Source organism: Eurytemora carolleeae, unplaced genomic scaffold, assembly GCF_000591075.1.
Source record: "Eurytemora carolleeae unplaced genomic scaffold, Eaff_2.0 scaffold1011, whole genome shotgun sequence".
In the NCBI taxonomy this organism is placed as follows: domain Eukaryota; kingdom Metazoa; phylum Arthropoda; class Copepoda; order Calanoida; family Temoridae; genus Eurytemora; species Eurytemora carolleeae.
Window position 1 is genome coordinate 11,454 of NW_019396898.1, and position 24,898 is coordinate 36,351.

The 24,898-nt window shown below is 31.2% G+C and overlaps 1 protein-coding gene across 1 annotated transcript; it reads right to left on the reverse strand.

The window, feature by feature from the left end:
* Positions 1 to 913: 913 nt before the first annotated feature.
* Positions 914 to 22,979, reverse strand: LOC111709901 (SET and MYND domain-containing protein DDB_G0284059). The gene is made up of 32 exons (XM_023483839.1): positions 22,975 to 22,979; positions 22,849 to 22,882; positions 22,206 to 22,294; positions 20,175 to 20,255; positions 19,535 to 19,621; positions 18,015 to 18,106; positions 17,018 to 17,085; positions 15,166 to 15,191; positions 13,907 to 13,984; positions 12,445 to 12,524; positions 11,016 to 11,133; positions 10,557 to 10,588; positions 10,373 to 10,454; positions 9,942 to 9,999; positions 9,637 to 9,684; positions 9,320 to 9,359; positions 8,573 to 8,644; positions 8,063 to 8,092; positions 7,937 to 7,988; positions 7,788 to 7,827; positions 7,610 to 7,691; positions 6,837 to 6,922; positions 5,975 to 6,035; positions 5,682 to 5,730; positions 5,542 to 5,593; positions 4,960 to 5,018; positions 4,008 to 4,094; positions 3,533 to 3,578; positions 3,055 to 3,132; positions 2,735 to 2,783; positions 2,492 to 2,534; positions 914 to 1,581 (listed from the first exon to the last, which is right to left on the reverse strand). Exons 1-32 carry the CDS (start codon positions 22,977 to 22,979, stop codon positions 1,524 to 1,526), a joined length of 1,962 nt encoding a protein of 653 aa, XP_023339607.1. The 3' UTR covers positions 914 to 1,523.
* Positions 22,980 to 24,898: the final 1,919 nt, after the last annotated feature.

Below are 24,898 nucleotides of genomic sequence, written 5' to 3' on the forward strand. Positions count from 1 at the left end.
TTTTAATGAGATTATTCTGTACCTAACTAACCTCCAGTTTCATTTCTACATTCTAAACATATGAGATTATTGAGAATATTCTGTACCTAACTAACTTCCAGGTTCATTTCTACATTCTAAACATTGAGATTATTGAGAATATTCTGTACCCAACTAATCTCCAGTTTCATTTCTACATTCTAAACATATGAGATTATTGAGAATATTCTGTACCTAACTAACTTCCAGGTTCATTTCTACATTCTAAACATTAAGATTATTGAGAATATTCTGTACCTAACTAACCTCCAGTTTCATTTCTACACTCTAAACTTTGAGATTATTGAGAATATTCTGTACCTAACTAACTTCCAGTTTCATATCTTCATTCTAAACATTGAGATTATTGAGAATATTCTGTACCTAACTAACTTCCAGTTTCATTTCTACATTCTAAACATTGTGATTATTGAGAATATTCTGTACCTAACTAACATCCAGGTTCATTTCTACATTCTAAACATTGAGATTATTGAGATTATTCTGTACCTAACTAACTTCCAGGTTCATTTCTACATTCTAAACATTGAGATTATTGAGAATATTCTGTACCCAACTAACTTCAAGTTTCATTTTTACATTCGAAAGGGACGTTAACGTAAATTCAGTAGACCCCTCAATCAAAAGATTGCATGTTTGATTTACAACAATACCTTTTGCATCTTTCTACAGAAAAAAATTCTGTCAATTACATTTTTGTCCCTCCTGCATAAAAAAGTAAAGAAAGAGAAGCTGTTCAAAGACAGCTGCTCTTTGTTTTTATGTAATGTTTGTGTGTATCCATGCTGTTAATGGCTTTATAGTCGTCTTCATTGTATTGATATTTACAATGCCGACTGTTTTACGACAATTTAGTTTAAGCTAGACAATTTGGTTAATGGGCTCACAATTTATTTGTAACGTATAATTCACAATTTAGTTGATACGTAGATAATTTAGTTGATGCGTTGACAATTTAGTTGATGTGTGAACAATTTAGTTGCATATTTACACTTTAGTTAATGCGTAGATAATGTAGTTGATATGTATAGACAATTTAGTTGATACGTAGATAATTTAGTTGATGCGTTGACAAGTTAGTTGACATATTTACAATTTACTTAATGCGTAGATAATGTAGTTGATATGTATAGACAATTTAGTTGATACGTAGATAATTTAGTTGATACGTTGACAAGTTAGTTGACATATTTACAATTTACTTAATGCGTAGATAATGTAGTTGATATTTATAGACAATTTAGTTGATACGTAGATAATTTAGTTGATGCGTTGACAATTTAGTTGATGCGTGAACAATTTAGTTGACATATTTACAATTTGCTTAATGCGTAGATAATGTAGTTTATATGTATAGACAATTTAGTTGATACGTAGATAATTTAGTTGATGCGTTGACAATTTAGTTGATGCGTGAACAATTTAGTTGACATATTTACAATTTACTATATGCGTAGATAATGTAGTTGATATGTATAGACAATTTAGTTGATGCGTAGACAATTTCCATAGAGCACCCAAAGGCAGGTTGAATAGCTTCTCCTTAAAGAAAATAGATTATAACAGGGGGGGGGGGGTAAGTTTCTCAATTCCCCTTCCTACATCGCTGGACATATCTCGATCAGTGTTCAAAAAGATTGTTCGAAGAATTCTCTTAAATTTTTGTTGTCAATACTTAAAAGACGGGTTTACAGGGTGTCCCTATAAACATGGTAATTATTAGTGACTACTTCTATATATCGTGTTTGTTACATACGGCATTAATTCGAATACGCAATTTTAGTAGTATTCCAGTTAAATCATTTAATTCCTACAAAATACTAGTTTTGAAATTTCCAAAATGAGGTCTGCTATTTTAGCACCTTAAAAAATTAAAAGAGAAAAAGAACTTGCCAGATTCTCACTTTATATACAATCTTGTCATTAACAAACAAAAACAATATTCAAGTAGTTTCTGAATTCCCATGCTTATTACTTTCATATTTAATTTTAAAGTTCTTATTTCAAAATTCTTTCTGTCGATAGGTATTTTCCCAAAGGCATTTTTCCAAAGGCATTTTTCCAAAGGCATTTTTCCAAAGGCATTTTCCCAAAGGCATTTTCCCAAAGGTTTTTTCCCAAAGACATTTTCTCAAAGGTATTTTCCCAAAGGTATTTTCCCAAAGGCATTTTCCCAAAGGCATTTTCCCAAAGGCATTTTCCCAAGGGCATTTTCCCAAAGGTATTTCCCAAAGGTATTTTCCCAAAGGCATTTTTCCAAGTGTGACCTCCAAGTGACAGTTGCCACTTGGGAAGTCTCACTTGTTGAGCAGATGTTAGAGGGCTAAACGCTTAGGCTAGGACAGACTTTGGAAGTTGCACATTTGGGATTTTGAAGTTGCTACTTGGGAAAGCACCCTTTGGAAAATGCCTTTGGGAAAGTACCTAATATCCTTTATATCCCAGTTTATACCTGGCGATAACATAAAACTGATGAGGGGGAGATATTACTCCATCTGTCAAACCAAATATTCATCAAAAACAGAAAATAAAGATAAGAAATTAATCTCTTATCCATTCTCATTTACCCCAGCTGAATGTCTAGTTGCGCACCTGGCTATAACTATTCTAGATTACGTTTTACACTCAAGGGTGAGAAAAAGCAGAAATGCTTTTGAAAAAATCATGTTTGAAATGATCTGAATAAATAGTTGACCTAAGGCTTTGAGAAAATCTGGATATATCTGCAAAGCACCACTGTAATCCTAAACAATATTTATTTATAAACAAGTCCGGGAACAGCCTTCATTTATTCACGACGTTATCATCAAAAGCTTTGTCAGATGAAGAATTAATTATGTTCATGTTTTTCTTTGAAAATGTGGTTTCTCTAGAAAAGGGATTTGCGCATTTCTGTAACAAACAATTGATCACTTTTCAAGAAAGAAAAACAAAGATATAATCCACATTTTTATCAGACACCGACACTCCCTTTCTGCATCTTAAATCTTTGATATTTGAAATCCTGTCACTAACCTTGTTCTGCTGTACCCGATGTATTTTGGCGCCCAGCTGCTGTATTGCTTGTACACGGCCACCCAGTGATCCAGCGTTCTAACCATACATATGTCATTTTTTATCATGTTTTATTTGTCTTTTTTTTTCAACAAAATTTTTCAAAATTAGGTCAATTCATTAAGTGTCTGTAAAGTGTAAAAAAAAAGGAACTTTAGAATTTAAAGGGACTTTTAAGGCAAAAACATTGGGGTATAGGCTGAAGCCTAAACATTTTAAGAGTTGATCGCGACCAATATTATTTCTATCTGGTGTCCTTGTCTCGAGAAATTGATATAAAACTGTGTCTCAGTTTAACCAAAACTCATATTTACGTAATATGGTTGACAGAACCCCAAGACCAGATACTGATGGAAAAGACCAGTATTGGTGGAAATTCTGGTCACGTGACACGGAACAATTATATCGATTATATCTATTCAAAATAAAAAACACATTCCTGTGCAGTCAGCTTCAGCTGGTTGTCTACGAGATCATTAAAAGACCTAAATATTAAAATTAATAATTGTCAATTACTCTATTTTTTTGGAATTCAGAAAAATCACTGGCCTTCAATGGGGTCTTTTAAGCTACTTCAAAATAATTGGGTCTATCAATTCCGCCGTTTAGACGTTTAAGATGATACAAATAAACAAACGGACATATTTATCTTTATAATAAAGCTCTTCGCTCATATATATTAAACTGTATATATAAATGTTGGCTATAGCTGGCCAAACGGCTGAAACAAATTAGCTGACATTTTTAAGGGAACCCATGCGGTACCTTGGGTGTAAAATAGGCTAAAAAAATCGATATTTTTGTTTTTTCAAAGATCGAAACCCCTTTTTTTCAAAATTAGATCTTTAACAAATTCCAGGGGCAACGCCGGGCAGTTTAACTAGAATTAAACTAAAGATAGTAAAACATCTTACTTTGGTAATAATTGATAAGTATTCCACTCTTCCTTGCAAGCCAAACAGTTACACTCAAACTTGTACTTCTTACTTAGAGTTGAAAGTCTAAAAACATGTTTTTTGCTTAAAGGGACTGTAAGGGTGATTTCAAGTGACCCTTGATGCAAAAAGGGGAATGCCCAATTTACAATTAAACCCTTTCAATATTTGTGTGTTCTCGAGGACAGAGATGTGTCTGCAAACATATCTAAATCTGCTGTGATTAGAACCACGTTTAGCTGTACATAGTTCATGTTATGCTGTACATAGGACAGTTTATATAGTACTCGAAGTAAACCCAAGCTTGAGGTTATTAATCCGTTATTAAATCTATACAGCAGGGCATCTACATCGGGTTGGACAATTTTTGTTAGACTCACGATAAGAGCAAGGCGGATGTATGGCAACTGCCCCAGGGTGGAGAGGAATCGAGATAACGGTTTCTGAAACCCAGAGATAGGAGACTCGTCATGTTTGGACCCAGAATAGAGTCGGTATTGACGAAAAGGTTGAACCGAATGGTCATAGGAGATTATATCCACCGTAGACAGCGGAGAAGCCTCTGAAGGATCACGTCTTTACTCACATCACAATTTGATCAATCAGATAATTTAGTATCATTTAATTATTACTATGTTTAGTGTAAATATAATATTTCGTCCATTTGGTTTTATTAATCATTACAGATTAGTACTCATTTCATATAACAGTTCATTAGTTCATACTATACCGGAATAACACATTACGGAATTTATATACTGTCATTTTCCTTATTTTATTGATTCCCTCCAACTGTGAACTTGAATTTAAAATGACATATTAAAAGCAAAAAGCTTAATGGAACCTTTAAAAATTGTCATACTTTAAGAGTTTTAGGTCGTCTTTACAGTCTCAACCTTTGTGGGTAACCCTGTATATTTAATCCAATTACCTTTCTAGTTTTGGTGTTACGTCGTATGTAAGGGTATAGGAATCAGTTATTTCTTCCCCCTTTAATAATAGATTACCATAAATTAATAATAATACAGATAGAACACTAGATGTTGTCTTTTCAAGATTTAGGGGTTTTCGTCCAGAATAACCCTGAGGCAGAAGCCCAAAGGAGTTACGCGCATGATGCGTTGAATTACAAGACGACAGAGCGAGAGAGAGAACCTGGTCTAACTCCTTTGAGCTTCTGCCTCAGGTTTATTGTGAACGAAAAACTCCTAAATCTTGAAAAGACGACATCTAGTGTTCTATCTGTATTATTATTAATCTATGAAGATTACTCTGTAAACTCATAATGATATATAGGAATCAAAAGAATGAAATTGGCGTCTTTAATTATTGTGTAATTTGGAAAGTTTTGCAGTTTTAAACAGAAAATTTTTAGAAAAAACTAGAGTTAAATGTCATTAATTTTTAAAGCAAAATCTCAAGTATATTTAATCATATATTTGATTCGAACATCCCACTCTAAAAAACTGTGTCTAAAATTTAAACCTAAATAATATCAAATGTGCAAAAATACCTTCTTAATGAATCGAGATGCAAAGCAAAACGTTGACGTTCCAAAATTTAATCTAGAATGAAATAAGAATAAGATATCTGTTTATTTGAGTCATTTAATCAACTTTTTAAATATTTTTTATTTTTAATTTTCAAATTTACCTGATTAGCGAAGGATCACACGAATGGTTGAGCAAAACTAAGGTTGGTTCTGAAATAGATTTAATTATATTTTATAAAAAAAAGGGTTTAACATGCTGAGTAGGTTTGGGCACGTTCCAACTTTTTCTCTTCCCCGCCCCTTAGGTGGTTTAATTTATTTGTCTTTCTTTGTATGGTTTCTTATATATTAATCGGAGATATTTTGTTTTCCCCCAAAATTAAACTTAAATTTTCGAATTTAAAAGTTTTCACTCTATCCCCACCAAAAGTTACGGCCCCAGACTACATTTTACCTAATGCACATCCCACAGCTTTAGTTGTACCAAGTAACCAAGACGTTTCTTCTCCAAAACACTGAAAATAAATAAACGGATTAGGTAAAGCTAGGGCTGGGCACGTTCCGACTTTTTTTAAATCGCTCCGTTCCGTTCTAGAACGAGGGCCTTCATCTAGATCGTTCCGTTCTTATTCCTTTTTTCCGATCGTTCTATTCTCGTTCCGTTCCGTTCTGTTCTTGTTCCTTTTTTTCTATCGTTCCGTTCTTGTTCTGTTCCGTTCTTGGTGTTCTTATTAAAAAATGATCCATCCCGTTCCATTCCCTTCTTTGTCGAGAACGGTTCCATTCCCGTTCCATTCCGTTCAAATATTTATCATATATGAAATTTTTTTTCTTATACACTTTTTTTAATATTTCTTGAAAAAAACCTCGAATTCTTGATTTTAGAGGTATTACTTTTAATTAAAGCTTTTTCATATCTTTTTTAAAGATAATTTTGTAAATTTCTTTTTTCTTCAAAGTTCAGAAACCTACAAAGCAGTTTAATTAAAATAGAATCAACTCAGAGGTTAATGTGACTGCAGACATAATTTCAATTCTGATTTACGACAAAACTCTTTAAAGCTTTGTCTGATCAAGTATCGCATTAAAAATCCATGTTTCTCATTTTGAAAACTGATTATTTTCATTAGTGGTTTTTCTAAAAACGAGACTCATGCATTTCTTGCTTTTGAAACGATGGAGAAATGAAGGTTACAAAGGACATGCCACTCTATAAATGGAGGGTCACTTGAAATTACGCATGCGCTCCATTTAAGTATAATTAAATCATATAAAAAATACTTTAACACTATATATATAGATTAGGTAAATATTACCTCTAGTTGTCCGATTTCATGACTATTCATCGTTGCAACCTCCATCAAATGGATTAGAAGCTTTCCTATCATTAGTTCCTCGGGACCTTAAACACAAGATTATCATCAGTTCCTCGGGACCTTTAACACAAGATTATCATTAGTTCCTCTGAACCTTAAACACAAGATTAACATCAGCGGACCTTAAACACAAGATTATCATCAGTTCCTGGGGACCTTAAACACAAGATTATCATCAGTTCCTGGGGACCTTAAACACAAGATTATCATTAGTTCCTGGGACCTTAAACACAAAATGTGTTTTTTTTTTCGATAAACTTTATTTGATTGTTCAAACTACATGTGGGATTTAAAAAGATTTTATCACAAAACAATTGTTAATATTTTGAGAGCCCGATTTTACCCATAAAAACAAATATCTCGAAATCATAAGTTTTCAGAATTCTGGTGACGACCATTAACTGGTTTATTTTATAAGGTTAAAAGTTACACTCTGCGTGTACTGTTTCTGTGTCAGATCAGGGGGGGACCCACAAAGGATGAGACTTCAAACTCGAAGACGGCTGAACCGAATTTCCATTTTTTTTGTTTTCTTATATTTATGATTCCCTGCAACTGCAAACTTGTTTCGGGTTTTGGCCAATCATTAAATAGACTTTATTTGAGAAATTGAGACAGTAGGCTTAATTCAACCTTGATATCTTCATGTTTAGTTTCAGGTCGTCTTTACAGTCGGATCCTTTGTGGGTATCCCTATAGCTCTAAATATTTACCTAACTTGTTATCACAGCTTTGCTTTTCACCAAAATATTCTGATTTCTGCAAGCACCGGACAAAGAACAGGGCAAAAAATGCCTTTCAGAACCAATTTTTATTTGAGGTTTGAAGCAAAAAATATAAAAAAATGTTTGAGGAATATTTTCAATAGATTACTTCAAAAATTGTATCTTCCTTATAAGCATGTTCCTTCTGATCCCATTGTTCAGTATGACTGTTAAAGGTTTAAGAAAAGTATTAATATTGGAATAAAATAAACAAATTTAGATAAAATATTAATGTTTTAAATGTTTCTTTTCTATAAAATTAATTTTTCTAATTTCCTGACAAGATTGTAGAGTGTTAGGAAGTCCTCAGTATTGTAAACAAAATCATCTGAAAAAAGAAAATATGTTTTTAAGTTGAAATTCTCTTAAAATCTAAAATGAAAACATTAAAGTTTTTGTTACCTTTTTCTAAGCCATACTTTGGTTGATGGTCTAAGAAGTAACATTGTAAAACAAACAGTATTTATAAAAAAAATTCGATAAGTTTTTAAGAAGAGTACTAACAAATATATATTTTTATGATTTTGTTTGAAGTTTCATAGATTAATAACCATACAGATAGAACACTATATGTCGTCTTTTTAAGATTTATGGGTTTTTTGTTCATAATAACTCTGAGGCAGAAGCCCAGAGGAGTTCCGCACAGGCAGCGTTGAATTACTTTACAGAGAGCGAGTATGCGCGTAACTCCTTTGGGCCTCTGTCTCAGGGTTATTGTGAACTAAAAACCCCTAAATCTTGAAAAGACGACATCGCTTATTGGCAGCAAAATTTCGAATTGGATGGCTACCAAATATGCGATAACAAATCAATTAAATTCAACAAAATCGCTTTTTTGGAGGCCACCCATTTTTTTATTACAGAGTGTGTAGAGCTTTAAAAAAACTAAAAAAAACTATTTTACAAATTTTCCTAATTTGTGTTGGAGAGAGGTAAAGAACTCCAAAGGTTTATTTGTCACTGCCCTGAGTGCTAGGAACCATTCTGTACAAATGGTTTAACATCTTTTAGTTTAGACTTTTATCATAAGACTGCGCAGAGACAGTTTTTTCCTCCATTTAACCTTGGATATTACCTCAACCCTTCTTTTATTTAATTTTGAGGGTATTTTTCACATCTAATATCTTCTGTTAGGATAGGGCGAGAAAATATATCTTTGACCTTTAATTGAAAGCTTAAATTTTACACCTAATATTTCCTGCAATTAAATAAGTAATATTGAATAAAACTACTTGTTAATGTAATAGTCAAAGAAAATAGAATATATAAAAAAGTTTTTGCAGTGATTTTTGATTTTTTTTTGTTTTTCACTCAAACAAAATAGAACAAATTAAAACCCTAGCAAAAACTTTTTCGCACTGCAATGCCATAAATAATCTAAGGTATTCTCTTAATTAAAAAATTTACGCATTACATCACAATTCGCAAACTTTTATACCAAAAAATCTAACTTTTATTTAAGGAAAATCACTTTTTTTGTAAAATCCTGAAAATTCATAACAAATGAAATTTACCTTGCTAATTTGTGATTGTTAAAAAATTATTTTTTAAAACATGTTCATCATTTAAAAACCAAAAAGTAAAGAAGAGAAAACCTGATCTATACTATATATATACAGTATTTAAATTAAAAACATGGAATATGATTTAAACCAATTCCTTTCTTTTTCAGACCGTTTTGAAAAAGAACATCCATGAACTAAATTTAGAATTTTAAAAATTTGCTAATTTGAAAGGAACAAACGAATTATATTTGATTTGAAAGGAACAAACCAATTATATTTGATTTGAAAGGAACAAACCAATTATATTTGATTAAAAGGTTCTCAAGCAAAAATAGCAAGATGTTTTGCTACAGTGGAAAAATCGGCAATGTTTACAATTTTAATTAATGGATTAATAAATTGATTAAAATACATAAATTGTTTCTAGATATTTTAAATGCAAACTTTTCAATAAACAAATTCTAAAATTTCCTTAGATTCCACAAGATGGTACCCTGACATCCCAGTCTTTTGACATTCCTGGATTAAAAAAATATAATTAATATTGAAAAAAAAAATATATATTAAACAAAGTNTGGACCAAATTTGCTGTCAAATTTTAGGGAACCCGTGATAGCCCCAGAGCCCGAGAATTGTACCGAAACCCTGTATCGTAAACCCGGTTTTGTAGATACCAATATTTTTGTTGCGATACTTAAATTTTCTTGCTCATGGATGACTTTTTGAAATTCAACGGGCAACGCCGGCACTTCAGATGGTGAATAATAAATACTTACAAGAGAGCAGAACACATTTTGTGTGCAGATAGGACTAGGCAAGGGGGCTTCATGTCTTCTAAAATATGGAAAATAAAATAAATTAAAAAATAATTATGTAATGGTATTAAAATGATAAAATTAAAAACAAATTGATAGAAATTGCCGCAATGATTTTGCCAGGGCAGCATAAACTTTTTTAAGATCTTTTATAAGTAATTTTTTTAAAGTATTTTTTTACAATGAAAGCATATTTCTATCTTAAAGAGATATTTAACTAAAATACATATTTTGCCTAGTGTCTTCTCCTTTTGAAAAAACATAGACACAACTGTCAATGTTCGTGGTTAAACGAAATTCTTAGATTTGTTCAATCACATAATTTACACTAGCCATTGAAAATCTGACTGCACTAACACATCTTAATTAGATAAAAAAATGGCGGCCCTGACCGGAAACAATTTGAGCAGTTGACTCCAGTCATCTCCTCGTGCAAATAAAAACATGGCGGCTCTTCTAAGCAAACCAATTCTCCTAACAAAACAAATATCTCATTCAATCAGAATATTACCCTTCAGATGGAATTCTTTACATTAAATTTTATATAATTTTCTTATGTTTTTAATATTTGATTTCCTAGAGGTATATCTCTAACTGCAACACCAAATCTTAAATAAAAATTGTATGTTTAAAACAGCTTAAAAAAACTTCACCTTTCTTTTAAACAATTTTATTCTAATTAATCTGTCGTGCTAAAAAGGCTTTGTCGAATATTATTCAGTTACAAAGTAAACATACATTGACAAAACCATTGTGTAAGAAATATAATGGAATTGTTAGAAAAATTTAAATTGACTTATTCTGAAATTAATATATAAAATAATCAAACTCAAAAAATAATGCATTTAAATTTTAAACTCTGGTTTTCTAATTCCTATATAATGATCTTTTTAAACCAATGTCGTATGAACTCTGTTGGATCAAATAATCTAAGTTTGCACCATCACGTTGCAAAGATATTAGGATTAGAAAATATGAGTTTGTGGCAAAGATTCAATTCCTTTATAACATACTGACAAATGTAAGGTTTCTTACCTTCCTTGACTCTCTTTGTACTGAATGCTGACCGAATCTGAGAATGCGGGAAAATTCTTATTTTTTCTCTTTAATTGAGGAATTTTTCTTTTTTCAGGCTCTTTTCCCTTCTTATCATCTAAATCAAGGTCTAGTTTCAAACAAGGTTGAAATTAAGCCAATCAACCAATACCTTATGTTATGTTAACAGAAATTTCAATTAACTAGGCTTTCAGGACGCTTCGCGCCCATCTTCTATTTCAATTGTGAACATTCCCTGATGTCAGGCAAGGTCCCACACAAAATTGGGTCCCGATCGGTTCAGCCGTTTTTGCGTTTATTCGATACAAATAAACAGACAGTCAAACAGACAAGCGAAGTTTATATAAAGATGAAATAGAAAAAAGGTCACTAATGATGATATTTTATTGAAGCCAAACAAAAGCATTGCTAATATGTTGGTGTTCGGAAAAATGCGAAAACTATATTCGGTTTTTTTACTTTTAGTATTAGAACACCAATATCAGACTTTTGTAAAAGAAAAACCGCAATTGAGGATTTTATGGCTCTTATGTTACTTTTCTTCAAGAAGCTGTCAGCTTTCTGGTGCAAAACTGATAATGGCTTTTGACAAAAATATTAAAGGTGGTTTTCAAATTTGAATTAAACTTACAGTTTTCAAAAAATTGTATTGTCTCTGTGGAAAATGAAGAAAAGTACTGATTCTTTAGACTACAAATGATACGTATTAGTGCTTTCTGAAGCATGTTGCAATACAATTACGGTTCCATATTAAAGGAACTGTAAGCGTAATTTTAATTGATAAATAGGCATGTCCGATTATCAACGGTGCCCTTAAAACCTTTGTCCGGACAACGATACATAAAGGGCCGGTTGTTAATCGTTTTTGAAAACGATTATTTAACGATCTTTTTTGTTTCGTTCTTTTTGAAAGCGATTGTTTTTATAAAAACGATAAGCAATTGTTTTTTATAAGATTGTTTTTTCAAAATATCAAAAAAATAAGAGTTTTTGACAATTTTCTGAAGAAGATTATAAAGGGTCGGCGTTAAGGATCGTTAACAAAACGACGAACTTAATTAAAAACGATCGTTTTAAAAACGACTGTTTTATAAAGATTTTTAAAAACGATTTTTTAAACGATCGTTTCGTTTTAGTTTTTTTGTCGTCGTTTTCATAACGAAACGATCGTTTTAAAAAAAGGAAAACGATCCATCTCTACATATATATAGCTGAAGATTGAGTGCCGGACAGGAGACTCGAGGTTATATTCTGTGAAAGTGAACACTCGCGCGATTTCTTAGCAATTAATTTTGTTGCTTTACAATTAGAATATTTACAAAATCCTTGATTAGACAAAGGTTTAAAGGGTATCATTATAAATTGTACATGCCCCTCTATAAATGGAAGGTTACATTCCTAGCAATACCTGACGGTGAAAGATTTTTAATTAAAGCTTTTATTTCTGTTTCAAGCTTCTGTTTTTTTTCCTCTGTAAGAGTAGATTCTCTGAAATTATTTCAATATAAATATTTGTAGACTCTAATATATTTAAAGGAACTGTAAGGCGTCATTTCTATAGAGCTCATCTATTTACTGAGTGGCAGAAGCAAATAAGCATGAATAAACTAAGTAAAACAGTAAAATTGATTGTGTTTAAAAATTGTTGAAAAAATTTAATTTTTTTAAAGTACGTATCACAGAAAGTGATGTTCAATAACTTGGTTCATTTGTTTAAAACTTTTAAGGTTTTGAACTTCTATAAGATACCACACAAATATTGTATTCAGTGAAAGGTTTCTTTGATTAAACTATGCAAAGAGAACTCTTAAAGGGGCTTTTAAAGTAAAAGTGTAGACTGAAACCTACAAATTTTAATACAGGGTGTCCCAATAAACATGGGAATTCAGTGATCAATTCTTTGATTTAGTATAGTGATACCTACTGAGAAAGCTGTAATCCGTAAGATTTTCGTCTGCTATGTTTACAAATTTTTTGTTTATGTTTTGACTGCATATCGGTTGTACTTAGTAAAACAAGAAAATTACAGTATACAAACAGAGTGAACTTGTCCGTCTTCACTGTTTATCTTGTGGAGACATTATACACACATCTTTATAGCCATTTGCCGTTTTCATGAAATAAACTTTAGCAGACATAATAATATTATGTATTTTGAAATCAGGTATTACAATGCTAAATCTTAACAAAGACGACATCGAATTCGTCACTGATTCCCATGTTTATTGAGACACCTTGCAGTTGATTGCAACCAATCTGATGTCCCCATGTCTCAGAAATTAATATATAAACAGTGTCAAAGTTATACAAAAACTCATATATACAGGGTATCCCAGAAAACATGACAGTCGGTGAATAGTTTTAAATGTCTTCTTCCATAATTTGTTAAGTTGTTTGATACCAAAAAGAGTAATAACAAATATTGTATGGCAGTCATATTAAAATAAAATTAATTTCAAAGTAAAATAATATGTTTAAGTAAGAAACTTGTTTAATGTTAGAAACTGAAAAAAGTCTTTAACATCTAATTAAGCTAATAGAAGAAGACATTCAAAACTGTTAACCAACTGTCATGTTTCGTGGGACACCCTGTATTTAATATAGCCGACGGAGCCAAGTGACCAGATACTGAACGGCTATTGGTGGAAATCCTGATTCCTGGTCACGTGATGCAGAAATAATAATTATATTATCTTTTAAAGTTTTCTTATTCAAACCTAGTTAAAGCCCGTCACTAATCACAGAAAACTATGGAACTGACGCATGATGGATTTGGTATTTTTATCGAAAAAATGTCCCATATTTTTACCCTCATTTAACCAATGAGAATATTTTCATGTGTTTATTGAATTGTTTATTACATAAAGTACCTGATACCACTCAGACAAGAATTAAACGCCTCCTCAGCTAATTTATCCTGTTTTAAAGCCTGCAAACATCTTCCTTTTCTAAAATTATTTTTTTAATAATTTTTTTATTTTTTTGTTTATATTATTCATAGTATTTAGTTGAATTCATCTACACATTTTCTCGTTTTGCTTTCATTTGCCTGGACATGTAAATGGGTGGAAATCTATTGAAAATATTATAATCATCCACAAAGGAAAAACAATATACAGGATTACCAGCAATAGAAAAACAATATACAGGATTACCAGGAAAGGAAAAACAATATACAGGGTTACCAGCAAAGGAAAAACAATATACAGGATTACCAGCAAAGGAAAAACAATATTCAGGGTTACCAGCAAAGGATAAACAATATACAGGATTACCAGCAAAGGAAAACAATATACAGGATTACCAGCAAAGGAAAACAATATACAGGATTATCAACAAAGGATAAAACTACAAAGACGATTTGCTAATCTTCAGAAATGACAACCCAAAGTTTTCTGCTCTGAAGGGACCATTCACTAATTTGAGTAATTTCGGGGTAAACTAAATAGCTGATTATCTATTATTTAGTATTGGTTGTACTTTTCAAAGACAACTGTGGCTGGAGGAAAAGCCGATTTTTTGTTCAGAATTCGAGAGCAAAGGGACGGTCCCTCCCTATAGACACTATTTGATGCTTTTTTATGTCATGGATTAAAAAAAAATTCGAATATAAAATTAATCTGTAGTTTTCATTTTGGTATATAGTAGCTAAAAGTAACACACAATGGCAATTTAAAATACGATAAATTTAAATTTTTTTGGACTGTTGTTGCTGAAAAACTTCTAGTTTTAGTATTTCAGACAAAGGGACCGTGTCTTTGTTCTAGAATTCTGAGCGAAAAATCGGCTTTTTCTCCGGTTACAGTTGTCTTTGAAAAGTAAGACTATAAATACTAATTAACAGCTAATAGGCTATTTAGTTTACCAAGAAATTACAAAATAAGTGAACGGTCCCTTAAAAAGTTGCCTTAAATGGCTTATTTTATGATTTGACAAAGAAAGGGAATAATTAATAAAAGGAAACAGTATAAATTCCGTACAGATCTGAAATTTCATCCTTTGTGTGTGTAACCCTGTATTCAAAACAAAAACCCAAAAAAAGCCTAGTTTACATGATTAAGAAGAGAAAATATTTTGTATTAATCCCCCGCGAAAGAATTAATTAGATAATATGATTAAACAAAAATACCTTTCATACAGCTTATATCTCAGATTCTGAATCGAGCAAATAATTAAAAATTTAACTTTGACAATTCAATTTTTTATAGACTTAGGACATGGAAGGTTAATTGGTATATATTTTCAGTAAGCCTTCACTTTTTAAACCAATTTCTCTTTGTCTTATCGTATATTTTTTTGCCATTTTATAATGATGTTTATACTATGCAATAACTGAAATACGGCAAACATTGACAAAAAATGATAATTTTAACTAATATATCGTGGATATATATATATATCTCTTAAAATGTTTAGGTATCTGACATTACTCTGATAACTGTGGAATAGGAAGACGACATTATAGCAATTCTCAAGTACATTTGTTTTTTTAAAGCAAATAGCTTTACTTGAAAGTTATAAAATTACTCATTAAGTAGAATAGGTCGCATAATTGCTGAGCCTTATGTTCAATGCGCTATTAAAAGACTTAACTTAAGTTTAAAAGTCGACTTCCTATTCCAGAGTTTTCTGGTTATCACTGAATTACCAGCTAAAGGGGCATATATACGAAAGTCTTGTTTTCTTATGTAAAGATATAGTAAAGAGAGTTTAATAAAAGCACTACCACTTTTTACTCTCAGTTGCTTGATTATTTCCCGAGCCTAATGAAATTACTATCAGAATGTCTGTATAGGTTGTAAACAGCCACTGCTGCCAGCCATAATGCTGTCAGCAATAGTTTAAATCAAAGTTTGGTTTACATCTGACAATGTCCATGAAGTTTATAATTGAGAGTACTTGGGGCAATAATAAAAAAGGTTGCAGAGAAGAAATGTAAAAATATCGTGTCTTTGCCGAATCACAAGGAGTTGAGCAAAGGATTTCCTGCGTAGGCTAATCAGTTCACTCTCCAAGATACAAAGATTCAGAGCAGGGTTGACCAAATCTAATAACTTTTTGCCGCGCAGTCCTAGCAATCTAAAGACATTGCGATTCTGTTTTAAAAAAATGTTCACTTTGGCTCCTCAAATAAAGAGATATGATTAAAATTTTGCAGTCTTACATTTAATATACTTTAGTTTGATCTGACCGAAAAATAAGATTCTAAAAAGTTACTTACAGTCACAACAAACATAGATTTTTTATTTCTGTAGTTAACATCCTAACCCAAACCAAATCATTCAGTTCTTGCACGTTTTTATGAAATACTGTTACATAATAAATGTAAATGAATACTGTTACATAATAAATGTAAATGAATACTGAAAAGCTTGCATGAAGAGAGGTCTTATGATGGATTTATCTTGAATAAACCCCTTGTAATTAATTAATTCTAGAATAAAAATTTGTCCGAAAGGAAATAAAGAATTTTCTTTCGTCATTGGATTGAAGAATATATAAGTCTTTTTTATGATTATGTTAACGACGTTTAAAGGGACTTTAGTCACTGTAAGCGTAAATTTAGTAATCCTCCATACAACGATGGCATTGCCCGAACCTGCAAATGAAAACCAACAGTTTGAAGAAACAAAAAATGGATATCATATTATCTAATTCATAGTTGATCAGACAAAGCTTTTAAAGGTAATAGTTCAAAATGGGCAATGTATTTTTGAATATAAGATAAATTAAGATTACGCTTACAGTCCCTTTAATGAAGTGTTAATATATTTGAACATAGTGAGAGATATATCAATATGTTAGAATAGTTGAATGGAATGTTTAGATTTGTATACCAAAGTGTTAGAAACGTTTAATGGATTGTTATGATATTTAAGCATAATATAAATATTTGAAGATATATGATAGATATACCAATTTGTTAGATATGCTAAATTGATTGTTAAGATATTTGAACATAATTTTCAATTTGCTATTTCCTGAGGATATTGAGCCATAAATGCCAGATCAATATCAGACAAAGCAGCTTCATAGTTCTTCAGTTGCACTTGTAATAAAAATATGTATATATGTATATATGTACTTAGATCCAGACTACTATTAAAACTGCATCATTTTCAGGATTGGGTCGATTTTGAAGTGTCGTAACGGCTTTTAAGTTTACCTCTGCACTGTGACTGTGATAACAAATACTTATTATTTACAAATAAGAAATATTTTTAATGCAAATTGCAATTTATTTTATCGAATAAAGGATTGTGAATCGACCTTGCACCTCTTCAAAGGGAGGGTCCCTTAAAATTCAACTCTTAGCAACCAAATAATAATTCAATTTTCAGAAGAAAAAACAGTAATATCTTAGTAATATTTGCTCGCAATCTGATTAAAAGAGAATGGAATCGATAGTAGGAAATAGAACTGTAAGGTAACTTCAAATTACATCAACCATAGAGTAATAAAACGAAGAGGTAAAGCCTAGCTCATACGATCAATCTATATACAAGTGTACAGCGTTAGATACGTAAACATATCGTGATGTACACAACCGAACACTCTATTGATTAATTAATAGGGAGGTTGATTGTGTACATCTGATCTAAGCTTTACCTCTTCGTTTTATTACTCTATGACATCAACAGTCTATTTAAGGGACTGTTAACCTAATTTCAAGATGTAAAGATGGAAATGCCGGAGTCACAACAGTACCCTTGAAACCTTAATCTGACCCAAAATGTGGAAGTTTTTACGTTTTCCTGACTCAAATAGTGTTTAATTCTGATAATTTATCCATTGCTTTTTATAAGCAAAAAATGCGCAAGTCATATTCACTTTGGAAAAGAACTAAACATTGATATCTAATTTATAATTAATCAGACAAAACTTTTAACGGTATCGCTGTAAATCGGGCATTGCCATCTTTGCATGGAGGGTTATTTGAAATTACGCTTACAGTTCCCTTATTAAGTAATGTCCTACCTAAAACAACAGATCTGTTAGCAAAGGCTAGAGCCAATTCTTCTCCATATCCTGCACTAGTATCATCATCTATTAGATGGTATGGGGCAAATCTAAATAAACAAAAAGAAAGTGTACTGCTCCACGGTAAACTATAGGTACTGCCGAGTCTTAACTAGGGTTTCCAACGAACGAAAACTTAAGCGAAAGAATGTAAAATTTTCGTTCATATTTCGCTAATTTTTTCGCGAAATTTCGAAAAAAAAGTGTTGTAGTTGCATCAATTAATTGCGTAAAAAAACTTGCGGAATTTAAGGTGGTAAAATCATGGAAGTAAAAATCCATCTTTCTATCTATTTATATATTTTTTTCTTACAAAATTTTTTCACAAGTTAGAAATGTTTTTTTTCAACAATAGAAATTGTTTTTGTTAAAAACTTTGAAAATTTATTGAAAATTGAATAAAGATTTCCATTTTTTTTAAAGAAAACACCAAAATTAGAATTAGAAATTTAATCATAAAATCATAATTAATAATTTACCTTCCGTATTTTTCTTCGCATTTTTTTCGCGAAACAAATTAAAGCGAAAGTGTAGATTTCGTGTAGCACTTAACATTTCATTCGGAGACATCGAAAGAATTTACAAAATGTCATATTCTAAACCTACTGATACTAGAATGCTGCAGATATTTAGTTTTTCAATTAAATAATCATATGGAGCTCTTTAAACGGTCCCCGCATATTTTATGGCTTTTCATTTATTTTTACGATAACTTTTATTTATTTATTTTTATTTATTTTATAAATTCTTATCTGTCCGAAATTCTGGGTAGAAGTGTTTTTTTACACGTTTTTTAAAGTCTTTAAAAATTTAAGTATTTTTAAAGTATTTTATATTAGTTTATATTAGTTATGCTACTTTGTACCGATTTTGAATAATCAAAATATTCCGATACAGAGAGGATGCACTTTGTTGTAGTTGTACGTTCCCTGTGCTTTACTTACCAGGGGTAGATGCGTTAGTCTTCGTCAAGTTGTCTTTATAGATGTTTTATGTTTAATATAATATAGTAAATTGGGATCCTGTGCCACATTGTAGTAATTATATTTATTAGCAATTACCACTAACAATGAAAAATAATTAAAAAATTTTCTTTCTCAAATTTAGCCGTTAGCTCTCAAACTAACGAACAGGATTTTAAAAAAAATTATATTTTAACAATTATGTAAAAGGAATTCTTTTCTGAATTCATTATCATAAAAATTGTCTTAACTAATAAATATTTAAATTAAATATTTAAATTGCAAAAATTATATTCATGTAAGACTAGCTTGGGAACCCGGCTTTGCCTGAAAACTAAATTTTCCCGTTAAAATTTAGAACTTTAAAACCAAGCTAATAAACAACCAAATAGAGATTTCTACTTTATATGGAGGATATTAGGTGGTTAATAAGATATGGCACTGATTCAATTTAAGGTCATGTTAACCTACCAAAAAATTAATTTAAAAAATTGACATTTTTTGTTTTATTTTTACCTGATGGCATCGGTATAGAGCTTTAAAGCACTTGCATTATTTTTCTGAGAGTACGCCTTGTTTCCTGACTCACGAAGCTGGTTGGATCTTAATCAATCAATCAATCAATCAATGACGCAATCAATCAATCAATCAATTAACCAATCAATTAATCAATCAACCAATCAAGCTGATTTTGGCTCAAATCAAAAACTGGACTTTAATACTTTATTCATTAGTCATTTAAAAACCCAAAAAACCTTCTTTAAGATGTTTTAATATATGTTTAGACTGTTTTTAGGTTTGTCTGTAATTGTTTGTATCCATAAACTTGAACAAACAAGGTTAAAGTTAAGAAAAACAAAATCTGGTTTTATGAGTATTTTTACACATACATTTTACTTGGAAAGATTATAGTGATTGTGATGTTGTCAAAAGCAATTAGTTTTATTAAACACTTCTTAAATCACTAATTTACTGAAGTGGGTCTGTTTACACTGCACAATTGCTGTGTATTAAGGTTTTAAAGTTATAACTTGATTCTAAAAGTCGTTTTCCTATTCCAGCATTTTCTGGTTATTAATGTTGTTAAAATATCTTGATTCTATTTTCTATGCACTTGAAATCTAAAATCCTAAATAAATTATGCTTTGTTTTTCACCTGTTTTTATTTTTTCTAAGTACTGGTGCTTCTGTGTTTAAGTATTGTTTAAATGTTGCTTCAGGAAACTCTGAGAATTGTCTGGAAATAAGTTATTAAAATCTAATTCTGCATTTAGAAAATAAGGTTCATGCATAATATATTCTTTCAAATCTTTATGCATTTCGTTCACAAGGCTACAACTATTGCAAAATCCGAGCCGGTACAACATGTACTGGTGTCACAGATCAGGTAGATAGAGGGTTGACGCCAAAGATAAATAAATAAACATAGATAGCTTATGTACGCAAAATCACCAAGAATTGTACAGTCCGCGAACTCATACTTCTAGGGGTCAAAGTGTACTTCAATGATAAGCGGGGTGGTTTGGTGTTTTAATGGATTTCATAATAGAGTGTAAAATAACACCGGGAATGGAACTATTTGAACAACAATATTTCACTGAGCAATATTTCATATTGACGAGAACTGAAGAAGGACATGAGAAGGACTTAACTAACTTAAATTTCTCTCTACAGAACTCATGTACACCTCAAGTACTCAATGACATAAGAACAGCCAATGTTCACAACCGACCTAGTTAATCTATATAATAGGAATATCTTTAAAACATCTCTGTACATTTATATCTGTCAAGATGAAAAATGTCGTCTTATGCGCAATCTATCTTTATCTATGGTTGACGCCTCCGTGGGTCTGACAAGTTTATATGTGCTGCAAAGTTCATGTAAACTTGCACAATGGGGTTAAAAAACGAAAATAGTTGTATTTCCATAATTACTGTTCTAGCCATGCTCCCTTCCTGGAACTACTAGACACACTGTTGAAATATATAACAACCCCACAGTTGCTTACCAACCTCAGTAGAGAACGGACCTCTCATAAAGTGGTCATGGCTTTACAGTTTGGGGGAGCGCTGGGTTTAGTTGCACATCTTGTATCCTACAGGGGAGTAAGGAATGTACATAGAATAAAAGAAGACTTCATCTTCAGCCTGGTGCAGCTGAAAGAAGGAGTTTACAAGCCATGCACAAAGATATCGGTTTTTTACTCGACCAGCTGCATGAGGACTGGACAACTGCGGAAGATTCATCTCAATGGGGCTTTAAGACTGACAACTCCTCATTTTGCATAAGCTTTCTTAAAATTCCCCTTAAGTCAAGGAGGGAGTAGGGGGGTAAGTCGATTGCTCTCCCCCCCTACAGGGTTCACAAAAAAAGCAAAATCCTTTAAAAATAGTTCTCTCTTGTAAAGTAGTGAACTACAAGGACATCCAAAAAAAATTCTTTTCTTTTTATTTTATTTGCCGAAATATAATTGAAAGATGTTCGAACAAGAAGAAAATGAAGAACAAGAAATATAGAAATCTCAAAATATTTCCACCTGATATCATATATAAATATTCAAAAATATTGTAAAATTTAAATGAAATAAAATATTAAAAAAATTAAAATAGAACATCCCCAAACTCTACACCCTGATTGATTGATTTACTCGAAATATACTATACAGCTACATCCAGGTGACTGGTTATTTAACCTCTTTCATGCTAGATAGGCAGGGCGGTCCGCGTCAATGATCCATCTATGACTACTTGATCTGTGACTGGCGTAAATGCATTCACTCGTACTTACCAGTCTAAAAGTCAACAAATGACATAATTTATACACAAATGTAGCCTGGCAAGATCTATGTGCATTAAATTTAAACATCCTCAAAATAATAAACAATTTAGAATTTGGTAAAATGATTGTCTGGATAAAAGCTTAATGCTTGCGGCCTTGAAGCAGAACACCTGTAATACAGTGTCCCCCACAGAACATCAAAGTTCTAAAGAATGAGAGCTCGTCTTTTTGTAAATAATTATTTTGTGATTTACTTAACAATTACTCTTCAAAAATGTATTAAATTGATTTAAGAAATAATTTCAACTTGAATTAATTTACTGAAATATTATCAGTTACACAAAATTTAATAAATAAATAAATAAGGTTTTCTTGTTTTAAAATATTAATAAATCAACTCACTAACCTGAGTAATGCCTCACTATCAGTAACATTTTTTTCTTGTAGACTATATATTGTTTCGGCATATTCTGTACATATCTCTCTGTACACTACCTGTGTACAAAATATTGTTCCTTTTGTATTCTATAATAACTTCTGTATACCACCATGTTAAATGTAATGTTTCCGCATATTCTGTACATTGTCTATGTTGACAACTGTGTACATTGTACAATATACTACTTTTAGCATATTCTGAACATATCTCTCATTTCATCATCATGTACCATAACTATTCTGTACAAATCTTTATGTACGCAACCTATGTAGTACATTGTAAAGTTTCCATATTGTGTAACAATCATTCTGTACCACCGTTGTATAATTGAAGAGTCGCAACAACTTGGCCTTTGGTTTTACCTAACCAACTTTCTTATTTTTTTTTGTAGCCTTCGACATGTACATTTTAAACTGCAATTTTCTTGTTTCTAGCTTCAATTTAAATTTAGTTGTTGGAGTTGTATTTTTGCTATAGAACTAGCTTATTAAGGTTCGCAGTGCATTATAAACCCCCTATCTATCCCAAAGAAATTAAAAGCTTGGACGTTTTGTAGTTATTTTGATTTTTTTATAACGATCCCTTTAAAAATATAAAATGTTTGGTTTACCTCAAGAAACCCCGCAGCACCACTCAATTCTTCTCTAAAACAAATTAATTCAATAATAGATAATACTGCTATCCCCATGATACTATTACAATATAATATGTGTATAATCTGCTATGATACTGCTACCCCATGATGTTTCACTGACATATATCCCCAATACACTGCTAGAAAGCCAGGGGAAAGCGAATAAATGAATTAAAAATTGTACACATGTGAACTCTATACTCATTGCATTGCAAGTGCAACTATATATAGAATGTAAATACATCTATATATAAACTTAGTTTGTCTGTTTGTATCCAATAAACTTCAAAACGGCTGAACGGCCCAAATTTTGTGGGACCTTAATGACGCTAGGGAAGGTTTATGAATGCTCAAAATTTAACAAATTTGTCTCCAAAATTTTTTGATTTTTGGTAAAATTTTGAAAGTCCACAACAAAAAAATGCCCGAAATTTTGTTCGTTTTTGTTTTATTATGTACGAAGAGAAGATGCTCACAGAGAGCCACAACTAAAAGTTGAAGAAGAAGATTGGTGCGAAACGCTCTAAACGTCTAGTATTTGAAATATATTTGATACTATAGTTACAGCTCAAAAGATCCTTTAGAATGACTGGTATATCTCTGAAATCTCTATCTGGGGTGTCCTACGAAAATCTGGGAGTCTCCATGTTAGATAAGATGAATATACTTATAGTTACAAATTGTTTAATGATAATTCAATGTAAAATTATATGAATAAAAAATGTAGAACTAGAATTAAAATAGATTTTTTTAAAAAATAGATGAATAGATAAAAATCGAATGAATAATTAAAACTATACTGATAATTATATTTAAAACAAAAATATTTCAAAATAAATAAATAGAAAATAATATCTAATTATGCAACGTTATAGTGTTTTTCATGAAACTATGTATTTTTGCAAGATTTTTATTTACTTTTGTTTGTTTGAGGTTAAAAAAATCAATCCTAAACGCAGGGTTAAATTTTTGAATTCAACCCAAAAACAGATGCATGATGTAAAAATTGCATTAAAACAATACAAGACCCCAATGAAACTTCAGTTACTTTAAAAATTGCGAAAAATGCTTGTAAAAATCCAGGAAAACACAGGCAAAACTATTTTGGTGGGATAGAAAGTCAACATAGAATAAATGCGAAATAAAAATTCTCATTCTAGAAATAAGAATAAAAGAATATAAGAACTATAGAATGATGAACAAGATTCAATGAATAAATGAATGGATTCTGCTGAAGAAGCATATATTGAAGTATCTATTGTTCTAATTATTAGAAACCTCTTTACTTTGGGAAAATGGTCTTTTCTATTCAACCCTTTCTTGTTATCTCTCTCTCAACTATTATGGGATGAGGGAAAAAATATTCGTAATCTTTCATGATACAAGGGTTACAGAAATGTCTTTTTAATTACAAGTGTGCTTCCACTTAACTAACCTTTATCATTAAAATTGTGAAAGAAATTTTTGCTGTTCAAGCGTTAAAAATGTTTAAACGTGACAATTTCCTAAATTGTTTCCGTTTGAAAAGAAACCACAATTGAAAATAATAAATGTTCAAAGTGATAAACATAATATATCAATCAATCTTGATCAGACAACGTGCTTTTTAGGGTAACGTTTTTAATTCGTCCCGCTGCTTTGTAAACAAAAGGTCATTTGAAATTACGATCGATTAAAGATCCTTTTAGAGGATTCAGACAATTTAATAATCCGATACTCCTTGAACCATCAAAAACCTACAATCTTGTTGCAAAGATATAAGGTTTAGAAGTTAGAGACCAGCAGTCAGTTCCTGTGCCCAAACTATTGTTTCACGGGCAGCCGTAGTACATTTGAATTTCCGAGCCGGGTCAACCTTTCCAGTCCCAATTTGTACTGTATCGCCCAGACATTGGGTAAATAAAGCAGACACTCAATAGGAATAGCCGGTGCAACAAGGTTGACGTGGTCAGACTTTAGGTTTAATTTACTTGTACTAAAGGGTCAGAGGTGTGTGGTTTGTACGGTGCGAAAGCGGCGATATGAC

What these genes read in the sequence shown, in the direction of transcription:
- LOC111709901 (XM_023483839.1), bottom strand. An exon ending in TTATGGCTCAATATCCTCAG is followed by an intron (nt 15,192 to 17,017) that starts GAAATAGCAAAT and finishes TGCTCGATTCAG; the next exon opens with AATCTGAGATATAAGCTGTA. An exon ending in CTCTCTCCAACACAAATTAG is followed by an intron (nt 8,093 to 8,572) that starts GAAAATTTGTAA and finishes GTTACTTCTTAG; the next exon opens with ACCATCAACCAAAGTATGGC.